Raw genomic sequence first — 13,369 nt, 5'->3', positions numbered from 1 at the left:
CAAATAAAACTCGATCGATAATTTTTTACCTTTAATTACCTTTTAAAAGATGACATCAGAAATTCTTTACAGTAACCTAAAGATATAATCACTAAATTGAGACAGAATCCACCGGCCGCTTAACATCGTCCGGCGCCCCAGTACAGAGATCTCATCGGAAGCTCGAACGTTTATAAACGGTCCAACAGTGAAGTTTTATCCAGTAGAATACATGTCTCGTATGCTTTTTTTTTATTTTTCAAGTATTGTATCAAAAATATTACATATTTAAAATATTATGAAACAACGGGCGCTAGAAGTTACATTTATTCGTAAATTTTAATTACAATGTAAGATCATAACTACGCATACTCATAATTGTATAAAAACATCATGTTAACAACTATCACTAACATTTCAATTACAGAATTTTATTGCTTTATTTATTGCATGTGCACCGTTTCCTTTAAGCTTTCTATACAGGGTGTTCGGGAGTATTTCCCGTAACTATAGGGTATAGAAAAATTAATTAAAAATGTCTAAGGAACATGTGTTCTAAAATGATTTCTTTTGAAAATAGATCTTAAATTGCGTCCCATAAATCGCATCCTTATATTATGACCTAGCCAAACTTATTCATTACTAGTGAAGTGCGCAGCGCCTGTTGCAATATCTCGTCGATATCAACAGTCTCACCACTACGATTACGTATTTTAAAATGCAAGGATAGATAAAGGCGTGTGTTCCATGGATAGTCGGAATTATTAGAATTACTTTTTATGAAAATGAAAAAAGATTTTTTTTAAGTTACAAAAAACATTTGTTATGGCAGTTCGGCACCTATACGTTCGGGACTTGTCAACACCTTGATGTTATGGGAAAACTCCCGAGCATCCTGTATATAGTCAGTATAGCGTCTTACCGCGGCTTAGTCCGCGTGCAAACCATGAACCATTCTTTATTGCACTCAGGGGCGTAGCTACCGCCGTATCAGCCGTATCAATGATACGGGGACCCCTGACTACCCCCTTCACTTGTAAAAGATTTTACTTAATCTAGTGCTGTAAAAAATACTGTAGTTTACACTTTAGAAATGACAAAGTAAACAAACCCGTTTTTTGTGAGTATTCGTTACCCTTCATTTGGGGCCAACCAACTAATTTTGATACAGGGCCCCTCCAAGGCACGCTACGCCACTGGTTGCACTATACGAAAAATATGAGTAGGTATGTAATCAGATTACAGAGGGCCTAGTGGCAGTTTGATACTGTTACTGTCACGTAACGTAAACGCGAATTTCTAAGGAATTGAAACAGCGCCATCTAGTGGCACTACTGCACAACTGTTTCGATTCCATATAAATTTGCATTTACGTTAACGCGATAGTAACAGTTAGAAAACATTGAATACTCCCACTAGGCACACTGACCGCGACTTCATGTCAATATACAGTGCTCGCCACGGATCTGTGTTTGTGAAGTTAGCATCAAATGACTGCGCAATGGTACAAACGGCGCGGGCGGTGAGTGGCGCATACTCATTCCGCAGCTAACTTCACAAATATAAAGATCCGTGGCGAGCATTGTACTAGATAGTCTTACAAAGATTTACATATAGATACCTACATATATAATGTATATTGTATATACACAAAGTGAGGAATACAATATTTGTATAGGTACGTTAACGATAGGAGCGGTTTTTGCAATAAAAAAACGAGAGAAAGATACAGTCAAAACTCAAATTGTATCAAAGTTCTTAGTGAAATATTGTTGCAATACTTATTTGTTCCATTCACCGGTCCGACGAAGTATCATTATTATTTATTATGACATATTTCGCGAGGACAAAATGACATGTTGTCGACCAATAGCGGCTAACCAAAAATATCGATCTCTTTCTTACCATCGCACAAGAGAGAGAGAGATATCCAATACAGCCGCTATTTGTCGACTATGTATTTTTCTCTACACGAGATTTCTGTGTGGAGCCACAAAAAACTCCGAGGCTACGTATCCAGTGATAGGACACATAGAATGATACAAAGGTGGACTCAGCTGCAGGTGTCGAGGAGCCTTGGATACTATTTACAAGGTCATTTTCCTTACATTTAATAATCACTCAAATAAATTGCACTAAAGTACATGTGAAGCGATAATTTGCAGGAGACTGTACTTATAGCGAGGCAACTTCGTTCGTAACACTCCCGATGGGCCGCGCGGGCCGAGGGGCGTGTAGCGATGAAAGAGAAACCGACGACTGATGCACCTTACTTCCCCGCACGCAGACTTTCCCCCCGTCGCCCGCATATCATGGGAGTGTCATCAACGAACTTGCCAGACTATTACAAAGGCAAAAGAATCGCGCATGAAAAACAAATCGCCCAGCTACATATTTACTATATTATTATTATTGCCAAGTGATAGCCCAGTGGATATGACCTCTGCCTCCGATTCCGGAGGGCGTGGGTTCGAATCCGGTCCGGGGCATGCACCTCGAACTTTTCAGTTGAGTGCATTTTAAGAAATTAAATCACGTGTCTCAAACGGTGAAGGAAAACATCGTGAGGAAACCTGCATACCAGAGAATTCTGCGTGTGTGAAGTCTGTCAATCCGCATTGGCCCAGCGTGGTGGACTATTGGCCTAACCCCTCTCATTCTGAGAGGAGACTCGGGTTCAGCAGTGAGTCGAATATGGGTTAATAATGATGATGAATGATTAAGTTACAATAAAAAATTTAGGTACTTAAATGGACGAATTTCCCAAGTTGTAGTACAATTTATGGAAAATCAATCAAGGTGATTTCATAGCGAACAAATTAGTTTGAGAAACTGCCTTAATGCTGCCTGAATGAAATGCCAATCTATGTCATCACATAGAATTCAGATAAACCATCGTTTATCTGAATTCAGAACATACAATCTGCAGAATGCCTACAGTGAATTATTTTAATAACATTTTAACTAGTTAACTAATTCCAGATAAATCACAATATTTACATTTCAGAATTTCAAATTTAAAGAAATATTGTTTTGTAAAACATCATTACATTGATCAATAACATTTTCTAAACACACATAACAATTTAAAATTATTGTAAAATAAGAATTTCATGCACATTCAAATTGATTGTTCGATTACAAACTTTCCAACATTGGTAATATAACTTTCCACATGCATAATAATTTATCTATCGATTATAACAGATAAAACAAGTTAAGTTGATGAAAATACATTAATAAATTAATAATTAAATACACATCAATAACCCACTGGTCTTCTATTGCTGGAGCTAAAGTTGGCTACTTAGTAGCTACACACTAGTCGGTTCGTAATTCATCGACATTACTAATAGTAGGGGAGCCCGGGATGCTTAATTTGCAGTTACTCGAGCGTCATTGAGACCGATTACATTTGGTAGATTAAATTATAGGAACAATAAATGGTTATTCACTTTTTCCGCTTTTAGCGGTGGAAAAAAAAACTACAGACTTTAAAAACAATTTTTATTACTTTGGCTTACTGAAATCGTAAGAAAATTTTAGCGATTAATTAGGATATTATTTCCTTAAAAATAAGTAAAAAAAATAATCGCACTCGTACCTCGAGCACTAAAATATAAGGGTTTAATTTTGTAACTTTGAAACCCTCCCATTCCATTACGTTACGCTCAAATCGTCAGATTTTCGAAATGTGCAGTTTTTAGCTATCAACTCACCTACCTTATCTTAATCTGACGTGCTGGTCGAGTATTTATGAAGTTAGTTTTTTTTTTTGGTTACCCTAAACGTACCCACCAATATTAAGGGCTCATACTCGGTGGAGGTACTCGACAAAGTGTAAGGTAGTCCCTTATGTTTATCTGCCGCGCTCGAGTAACTGCAAAAATCCCCTCTTCGGCTCTTCTACTATAAAGCATACTATAAAATTACATAAGAAATAACACTAAGGAGTAATCAAATAATACAAATTAATAATTAAAAAAATTAAAAACCCGACTGCCTAACCTGCTTGCACCTAGTCAACCGCCTGGCGTATTTTTTATAGCGATTAATAAATAACGTTTTTCTAATTGTAGGTTTTTTTAATATGGTCATGATATACCATTTCGAAATCCTCTTGATAAGCCCTTGAATTTCATACCCATATTGCAATATTCAAAAGCAAAATTTTTTTGGTGTCCGCGTATTATTTGAGAAAAGTACTATACAAGCCTTGGCCGCAACTAGGCATTGATGGACTTACGTATTTATGCCTCGGCTTCGCATCGGCCCACATTCACAACGCCTCTCTTTGCCGGCCAATGTACTATTACTCTGAATTAACACATATACTTTTCATCCCGATAAAATCCATGGTTCCAGCGGGATTTGTGAAAAAATTAATTCAACGCGGACAAAGTCACTAGTATAATAATATAACCAAGAACGTAAAAAGTCATGACCCTAAAAATTACGTCACACGAAACGCAAAATAGCCTGTATTTAGTGACAATGATTTTAATCTAAATTCATTTCTTAAATTCATTTCTTTAAAATTTCTCTTTTGGCATTTAAATTTCATTACTATAATACAATTTATGTAAACAATAAATTAATTAAAAAATTAACCCCCTAATTGTGATTTTAATGTACCCGTATTTACAATACATACTTTTATATATGTGATGGACGTTAGAGTTATAAATAATTAATAAATACTACTATTTCATCTGAGAGGTGACTCGCGCTCAGCAGTGAGCCGAATATGGGCTGTATATATAATACAAATGAAAGGAAATAGGTTTAATATTAAGCTTCCAAACTTTAACATCCAGTAATGTGTCCAATGTGGGTATTAATGAATGTGATGTAACCTTTCTGGTGGATTATTGATATAGTTATATGCAATCTTTATGACGTCTAAAATCAGCTGCAATGCGATGAATTTTCCACTTAGTACGATTTGTAGGTGCATATAGTAATGCATACCCTAGTTAAAATGTTTGTGCACACCACAGAAGTCACGACGCGCGAAGCGACTGCGTGTGTGAGAAAGGCACGCGCGGGGTGATACCGCCGGACTACGTTACCGCTGATATCTAAAATCTTGAATTGTGCAGCTTACCGTCATAAAGTTTGCATGCTATTGTACATATACACATTTTGCAGAACAATCAGTAGAATAATTAAATAAATAGATAAATATTTCTAATAAAGGAGATGGTTCATTGATCACCAGGGTCCTACAGTCAAAACTTAAAATATTTCGATTTCATTTAAAATAAAACAAGTTAACCAAATGTAAATAAATGATAATAATAAAAAACATTTTTTTTTGTCAACATTAAAATTTTAGATATCATTGAAGAGACAACTAAATTTTTTATAATTGACTATGAATATTGGCTAAAACCTGAACTAAAATTTACAGCGTCATAGAAAAATGTCAATTAGACCGCCATTAAATTAATTCCTTTTTTGGCATTGACATTTTCATTAATATAATAATGTAAACTATTGAATAAATTAATTTAAAAATTAACCCCCTAATTGTGATTTGAATGTACATGTATTTACAATACATACTTTTAAATATGTGATGGACGTTGCGTTATAAATCTATTTCATCTGTATATACCCGAGAGGAGACTCGTACTCAGCAGAGGCGAATACGCCAACTGACAATGAGCGTCATTAAGGCATTAGCGCCGCGTCTATGGGACTTGTTTTGTGGCGCGGAGTATATATCGATCCGCCAATAGTGTTGAATTTCTTGGAGATAATAAATATGGATGTTACTCAATTAATAAGTAATTAACCCATTGATTTCTTAAACTTGTCATGCAATTTGAACCATTCCTTTTTCAGATACAATTATACAAATATGAATTTCTTAGCCATAAAATATTCTACGTTTTGTCTGGAAGGCATAGTAACGCCCAAAAACAATTTTTAAAACACAAAATAACAAATCCAAAATGACTTAATTATGTATATCCACATATGCAAATTTTCCTTCATAATTTTGTCAAGTGTCCCATTCCATTCCCTTATCAAAAATCCAGTTGATTATAATTAATTATTCACATTGTATTGATTGATCTATATTGTCAGATTATAAAGTATATGTTATTATTATATTGAGAATTAAACATGATAAATAAATATTTTGTCCTTCATAAATTAAAATAAATTTAACACAATATATATATCCCATTCATCATATGAATGTGTAAAATTTCAAGTATCCACTAAACCTAGCCTAGTCGAGCACATAATTAATTTCTATTGGCAGATCAGTTTAGCGGTGGATATTTTCATGTGTGTCCATGTCTTTTTAATTAGTTTAATATCTATTTTTTTTTACAAACATTTATGCGACCCCATGCATCTTGCGAGTCCAATAATTGGTAAATAAATTCGTTAATTAAATCCGATTATTACGCAGCAAAGTAATCAGCAATGAACGAAGAGCTAGAGTGGCAGACGCAAAACAGATAGTAGCATAAATGACCGAGGAAACTGAACATATTGAAAAGACTAACTGAAGAGTTGTTCTGTGGCCCGTTCCAGCTCCCAGTCGTAGTGAGACAGTGCGACTCTCGCCTCATGCTCGTCGATGCCCATGTCAAGGAGGCGCTGGACCTTCTGGTCAAACTCCCAGATGGCGGAGGGACCCCCAGCGTAGACATTGGTCCAGTGGCGGGCTGTGAGCAGGAAGAGCTGTTGGCTCTCGCGGTACTGCTTCGCCACCACCGCGTCCTGGGGGTCCCCGGCCTCGGCGGCGGAGAGCAGCGCTTGTATAGACAGTAGCACGGTGCGCAGCGTCAGCGCCGCCGCCCACTGGTCCTTGAGGATGTCCAGGCAAATGGCGCCCGTCACCGACGACACGTTTGGGTGCCAGATCTTGGTCACGAAGCGGATCTGGAACACGAAACGAATATGTAAAGAAAAGAAAGAAAATAAGTTTATTCACTTTTTAGTGTCACAAACAGTACATCCTATCTTAGATATTATATGACTGTCTGTGACACCAAACAGAAAGGGTTTACAGCTCAGCATTAGCCGTTCATCGCAGGAAAGCAATGCCCAGCGCTGATTTTCAGCGGAGACCCCGGTGACGTCACAGTCAGTTATGTAGTATTCGCAAGTCACTGGCCGTGTCAAATGTCACACCTTGCATTGTTTTGTTGTATCCTTTGACCTCTTATAATAAAAGGGCGCACAATCATGTAGAAAATTTCACTTAAAAACTGGTCAATTCTGCTTTGACAGTTTTAGAATTATTGGTAAAGAAAATTATACCTAAAGGACTTTAAATATAGTCCAATATTCAATAAACTCCCAAACTCAGAGCAAATCCAACCTTAAAGATTGAATTTAAAGTTCAGTTAGAAATTTGCAAATGCGACTAGTTGAATTATGTGCGTTGAAGTTGCGAAGAAGTTGTGTGAAGTTTTTTGGTTGCTGATTATGCATCAACTTTTTAATAGGAGATCGATGGTTGTATCCTATGCTACATACCTTTAGTTTTACTTTATGTGTGTAGACAAAACTCAATATTGCATAGTGCACAGTTGAGCTGAATTTGAATCGAAATATTATTTGATAAAAACTGTACAGTTAAAACTAAAGGTCTGTAGCCCACACAAAGAGATTATGCAGTGAGTTTGATGAAAACTCCCTGGTGGCTTGACTTCATTGGGATATTCAACAATTAGCATTATATTTCAAGTTTATTTACAAAAAACTTTCGCAAATATTATACGTAAACTTTGTGTATCTACCTAACTGTATATTGAAAAACCAAAACTGGATGAATGAATGAACTGAATGGATTTTCATCTGGTGAAAATGCATTCAGTTGTTTTCAAGTTTATTAAATAACTAAATTATGTCATTCAAATTAAATCAATGGCATCATTGGTACATGGTCCACCAGGTGGACCTACAACATAAAGTGAGTTGCAGAGGTTTGCTGGACGCAGGTGGCTCAGGATTGTGATGTTTGGAAGTCCCTACAAAAGTCCTATGTCCTGCAGTGGACGTCCATCGGCTGTTATGATGATGATGATGATGAGGATCATGGTATACATTATAACACTTTATTTTTTAAGAGAAATAATCTTTTCTTTATCTATACTTATAATAAATCTGTAGAGAGGTCAATTCTGTACATAAAATATATTTCCAAAATAACTATCAGGGGGTGATTAGTGATCGATACTGATGCCAAAAATGCAATCAGTAAAACTTTTGTCCGTCTGTCAAAAACTACTCAATGGATTTTAACGAAACTTGGTACAATAATCTTCATACTCCTGGGCAGGTTATGGTATACTTTCATCACGCTTCGATCAATAGGAGCATGCAGAGAAGGGAATTATTGGAAAACGGGAGAAGTTGCTAAATTTTTACAACGATAAGGGCGGACGAAGTCGCGGGCGTCCGCTAGCTTCTAGCAAGAGAAGCTCCAATATTTCAGAAAAAGTTAAGCTAGAATAACTACTTACAGCTTAATTAAAGTTTCATTTTGTTTAACTGACAGCTTAATGTCTTACCTTGGGTGGATTGAATGGATAAGTCTCAGGAACTTTGATTTCTAACTGAAATGTGCCGCCTTCATACGGCGTGTCGGGAGGTCCTACTATCGTTCCCTGGAGTTCTGTCCAACTGTCGTTCACTAGCGCCAGCTTGATGTATCCTCCAGCTACCTGTAACATGACTTAGTGTTAACATCTAATCAGTCCACTATCCAGTATTGCAGCAGTATGTGTCGACTAGTTTTGCAAAAGCAAATGCTCATCCCCGGCATGGGCCTACCCTAACCACCCGGCAATTTCTTGATAATTCTACTTTAATAATGAAATCATTACTTTATCCAAAAAGTTTGCTACAACATTTTACGATGTTTTTGATTTATCTTTAATTTGTCCCCAAAAGGGATTAGTTAACATTTGAATGATTAATAACTATTATTAAAAACATACGCGTCAAATTGAGAAAGTTCTAATTTTTTTAAGGTTTGATTTTATTTAAATTTTATTAGAATTTAAAGAAACAGACAACCAACAGACGAACGGCTCAATGTTGAATGACAGATTGCCGAGTAACAGAATAAGGGATAAGAGAAAATATTAGAATTCAACAACATTTATAATAATAATAATAATCAAAAAAGCTTATTTTACATATATATTTTGTTGTCATACTATACCTACAGAGACACAAAATCCTCAATTAAGTGTCAGTATGAGAGTGACCAGCCTTTTCACCATAATGTCTGGCCAAACTGACTACCCACAGACACGGTCCGGTGTTTGTTGGATGGCGAAGTTTTCGACGATTCAAAGTCATTTGTATATATTTCAGCATTTGCTATATACATTATACATCGTCGTCATCAACCCATATTCGGCTCACTGCTGAGCTCGAGTCTCCTCTCAGAATGAGAGGGGTTAGGCCAATAGTCCACCACGCTGGCCCAATGCGGATTGGCAGACTTCACACACGCAGAGAATTAAGATAATTCTCTGGTATGCAGGTTTCCTCACGATGTTTTTCTTCACCGATCGAGACACGTGATATTTAATTTCTTAAAATGCACACAACTGAAAAGTTGGAGGTGCATGCCCCGGACCGGATTCGAACCCACACCCTCCGGAATCGGAGGCAGAGGTCATATCCACTGGGCTATCACGGCCTTTTACATTCACATTATACATCAGTCTATAGTAAATCAGTAGAAGTGATGTTAGGGTTACAATGCATTGATAATCATAATAGGAGCACTTGGACTTTGTCTATCGTCTATTACAGCTACTTTAATACTTTTGTCCATTTATTACTGTCCTGTATATACTATGTGTATATCGACATACTGTTTATATTGGAGCTCAGCAAAAAGTAACAGTATATTCAACATCGATCCATTAAAGTACAAAAATACATACAAAAGCAAATCCAAAATGGGGATGATGACTAAGTATGAATATATTGATTTTTGTGATACACTCGGATAAATAGGGTCAATGTTAACTAATTTATACATAAAAAGCAAAGAGTGTCTGGACATTTGCAAATTAAATGAGATTATAAAATTTCAAAATCTATTAAAAATCTTTTATCGTAATTAGATGAAAATTCGTACAGTTTTAGTTACCTCACATTAAATGTGACATTTTTTTAATATCTGAACTATAAACATAAACGCAGAAATAACAAAGATATTAGTAATTTTGTTTAAACGCCCATACAAATCTAACGATCATTATGACCTACGACGTCATAAAGTCGTACCATTTTGTACGGGGCGTTTATCAGGGATCCGCGGCAGTGCCGCAAATCTGACCCTTTAAATCCCTGTAGCTCCGAAAGTAATGATCGCAGATACCCTGTTCCTTTTACAAAATTGCTTTACTATTAGCATACTCTTAATTTATATACAATTTAGAAAACTGTCATCATCCCTATTAAGGTCATGACCAAAAGTCACACCAATTTAATTTTAGATTCTGCAGTTTGTGTATAATTTATTTTTATCTTAATACTGAGAATGCAGCCAAAATACTGAAATGAAATTTTTGCTCAGTCACATTTTATCATGACAACAAAACAATCTCCTTGGCGTGAATCCAAATTTGTTTGAACCTAACAAAGAGTGAAAACAACTAATTCTCAGTATACTACACTTTATAAGCTTCTTTGTCTCAAAAAAATAATTAATAGAGATCTTAATCGTTTTAGCATACCATGGATTTGCCATGCAGATGCTGGGTCTATAAAAGAAAAAAATGAGTAGAGCCCAGAATTTGTTTTTTTTCTTCCCAGCCGATTTTGGTAGGATCCTACTAGAGAAGTACCTACTTTAAATACTTATTTCAATATAGAACTTGTTGCAGTACTAGTGAGCCAAGGTCTTTAAGTAAAAAGTTATAGTAAGTATAGATCAAAAATTTCATATAACCATACAGTGACATGGTAAGGATCCTATTTATTCATAAATTGAAAAAACAAAAAAGAACTGAATAATTTAAATTTTTAAAAATTATAACTCAGCAACAAATCATGATGTGGACACATTTGTTTTGAATTATTGAAAAAAAATATATGCAGTTTATTGTAAGCATATGAATTATTGATATTTCTTCCCATGCAGTATGTATAATGGGCAGGTGTTTGAATTTCTATTAGTGAAGAGCTACACCATTCAGTTTTACCTACATACACAGTTCCTGTTCTATTTATTTATTTATTTGGACCACAAGTGATTGTTATAGTATTTACATAATTACAATCTAAAGAATAAAAATACAAGGCTCTGTACAATCAAATAAAAGTAGACAAGGCATACCTATTGCCGTAATATTTAAATAAATTAAAAATTACATAAAATCAGAAAAATATATTTTACAGTTATCAAGAAAAGAAACATTTTACAACTACTATTTGAGTGTTATATAATACAAAAATTAAAATTAAATTGGTTTAAACAAAATGTTACATTTTGAATAAGAAAAATTAGTTTAGTAAATCTAGTAAAACTAACTTGCGATATGTCCTTGGTGAGTCCATGTGGATATCTATAGACCGTCTAAGTGCATTGTATAATTTATTTAATTTTGCTGTTAAGTGGGAATATGGGGATAAAATATGTTCATCAGGGTTAATGTAGGATTTTAATAATGATTTTTTTTTTAAATTGGCCCAGTTGTTTCAAAGTCTATACAATGCAAACAAAGAAATAATCATATCCTTCTTCTTTCTCAAAGATGAACAACATTTCAAAGTATTTCAAGTTTTTCAATTTACATAATTAAAATTACAAACAACCATAAATAAAAGCTCGAAACAATCTAAATCTGGTGTTATGTACAAAAGATAACTTAATACTTAATTAAATTTTCTTTCGGTTTTTACGAAGATAAAAGTATTAAGATACGTACATGCATATTATTTGCACAAAAAGTCTCTCATTGAATGACGTAGACTATCTTTTGTGATCGTAAAATATCTTAAAATATTAAACACTGCCTTGCCAATATGCCCTTGCATCTTGGAAGTACGTGGATTAGATTTTACATCACACAAAAACGAAAGACCTTTGAGGCCATGTACGTAGCACCCAGTTAAATGGGTTTAAATAATTTTACAACCTTACCTCTTCACTGTTCATCACTTCTTTGAACTCTCTTTTGATGCGTTTCGCTGCGATATTAGCCATGCTAATTAATTAATTAAATAATATTCAGTATACTTTAAAGGAAAAAAAATAGAAAGAGGATAGAGAATGCACGCAAAATAATTTCAGTTCAGTATCAGTTCCTGGCGATTTTTTTCTTTAACAGAAACCACAGATTAGATAATAAAAGAAACATATTGCGAAGGCCACAGAGCAAAGTAGTAGTCACATTTTTTTAAACTTGCTTTACGGCTCTGAGTTCTACCTTTTTAAATAAATTTATATTTCGTCTGTGATAGCCACACAGACTGGAACAGAATAAATAAACACAGTACCGAGGTATAATAGAGGTAGAATTGCGCTGCCATCTACAGGCATAGTGAAACAGTAGTTGTTTTATACTACCAGTAGATGGCGTTCTTGACGAAACTATTAGACTCCATTTGATTTTATTTTTATCCATATTAAATGAGTCTTATACATAGGTGTCAAAGGTCGGTACAGAGTACATGTAAAAAAAGCCGTGATAGCCCAGTGGATATGACCTCTGCCTCCGATTCCGGAAGGTGGGGATACGGTTCATGCACCTCCAACTCTTCAACTCTTCAGTTGGGTGCATTTTAAAATATTAAACATTACGTGTCTCAAACGGTGAAGGAAAAACATCGTGAGGAGTCCTGCATACCAGAGAATTTTCTTAATTCTCTGCGTGTGTAAAGTCTGCCAATCCGCATTGGGCCAGCGTAGTGGACTATTGGCCTAACCCCTCTCATTCTGAGAGGAGACTCGAGCTCAGCAGTGAGCCGAATATGGGTTGATAATGATGATGACAGAGTACATAGATCTATGTTTTTATCCGACTTCAAAAAAGGAGGAGGTTCTCAATGAGCCATTTTCCTCTAAAGGTATTAAAAATATCCGCTAGGGGCAGCACCTGGGTGCCTCTTTTTTAACCGACTTCCAAAAAGGAGGAGGTTCTACGTTCGGCTGTATGTAGGTATGTTTTTTTTTTTAGGCAGTGCATTTTTGCATTTATCAAGTGCACACCACAGTACAGTAATCTTGTTAAGATAGATAGCTCAAGACACTGCGGGACTCTTTTTTTTATTTTTTACAAGTTAGCCCTTGACTACAATCTCACCTGATGGTAAGGGATGATGCAGTCTAAGATGGAAGCGGGCCAACTTGTTAGGAGGACGAAAATCCACACCCCTTTCGGTTTCTACA

General features: G+C 35.5%; 1 protein-coding gene across 1 annotated transcript; it reads right to left on the bottom strand.

Moving 5' to 3' along the window:
* Positions 1–18: 18 nt before the first annotated feature.
* LOC112049127 (ubiquitin-conjugating enzyme E2-22 kDa) lies at positions 19–12,307 on the bottom strand. The gene is made up of 3 exons (XM_024086915.2): positions 12,122–12,307; positions 8,523–8,675; positions 19–6,885 (listed from the first exon to the last, which is right to left on the bottom strand). Exons 1-3 carry the CDS (start codon positions 12,182–12,184, stop codon positions 6,502–6,504), a joined length of 600 nt encoding a protein of 199 aa, XP_023942683.1. The 5' UTR covers positions 12,185–12,307; the 3' UTR covers positions 19–6,501.
* Between the last annotated feature and the right edge of the window lie 1,062 nt (positions 12,308–13,369).

This window comes from Bicyclus anynana, chromosome Z, assembly GCF_947172395.1.
Source record: "Bicyclus anynana chromosome Z, ilBicAnyn1.1, whole genome shotgun sequence".
Classification (NCBI taxonomy): Eukaryota; Metazoa; Arthropoda; class Insecta; order Lepidoptera; family Nymphalidae; genus Bicyclus; species Bicyclus anynana.
This window is presented reverse-complemented; position numbering and strand designations above follow the sequence as displayed.

What these genes read in the sequence shown, in the direction of transcription:
- LOC112049127 (XM_024086915.2), bottom strand. Translation starts at nt 12,184, where the DNA reads ATGGCTAATATCGCAGCGAAACGCATCAAAAGAGAGTTCAAAGAAGTG. An exon ending in AAGTGATGAACAGTGAAGAG is followed by an intron (nt 8,676 to 12,121) that starts GTAAGGTTGTAA and finishes GTCATGTTACAG; the next exon opens with GTAGCTGGAGGATACATCAA. An exon ending in ATCCATTCAATCCACCCAAG is followed by an intron (nt 6,886 to 8,522) that starts GTAAGACATTAA and finishes TTCGTGTTCCAG; the next exon opens with ATCCGCTTCGTGACCAAGAT.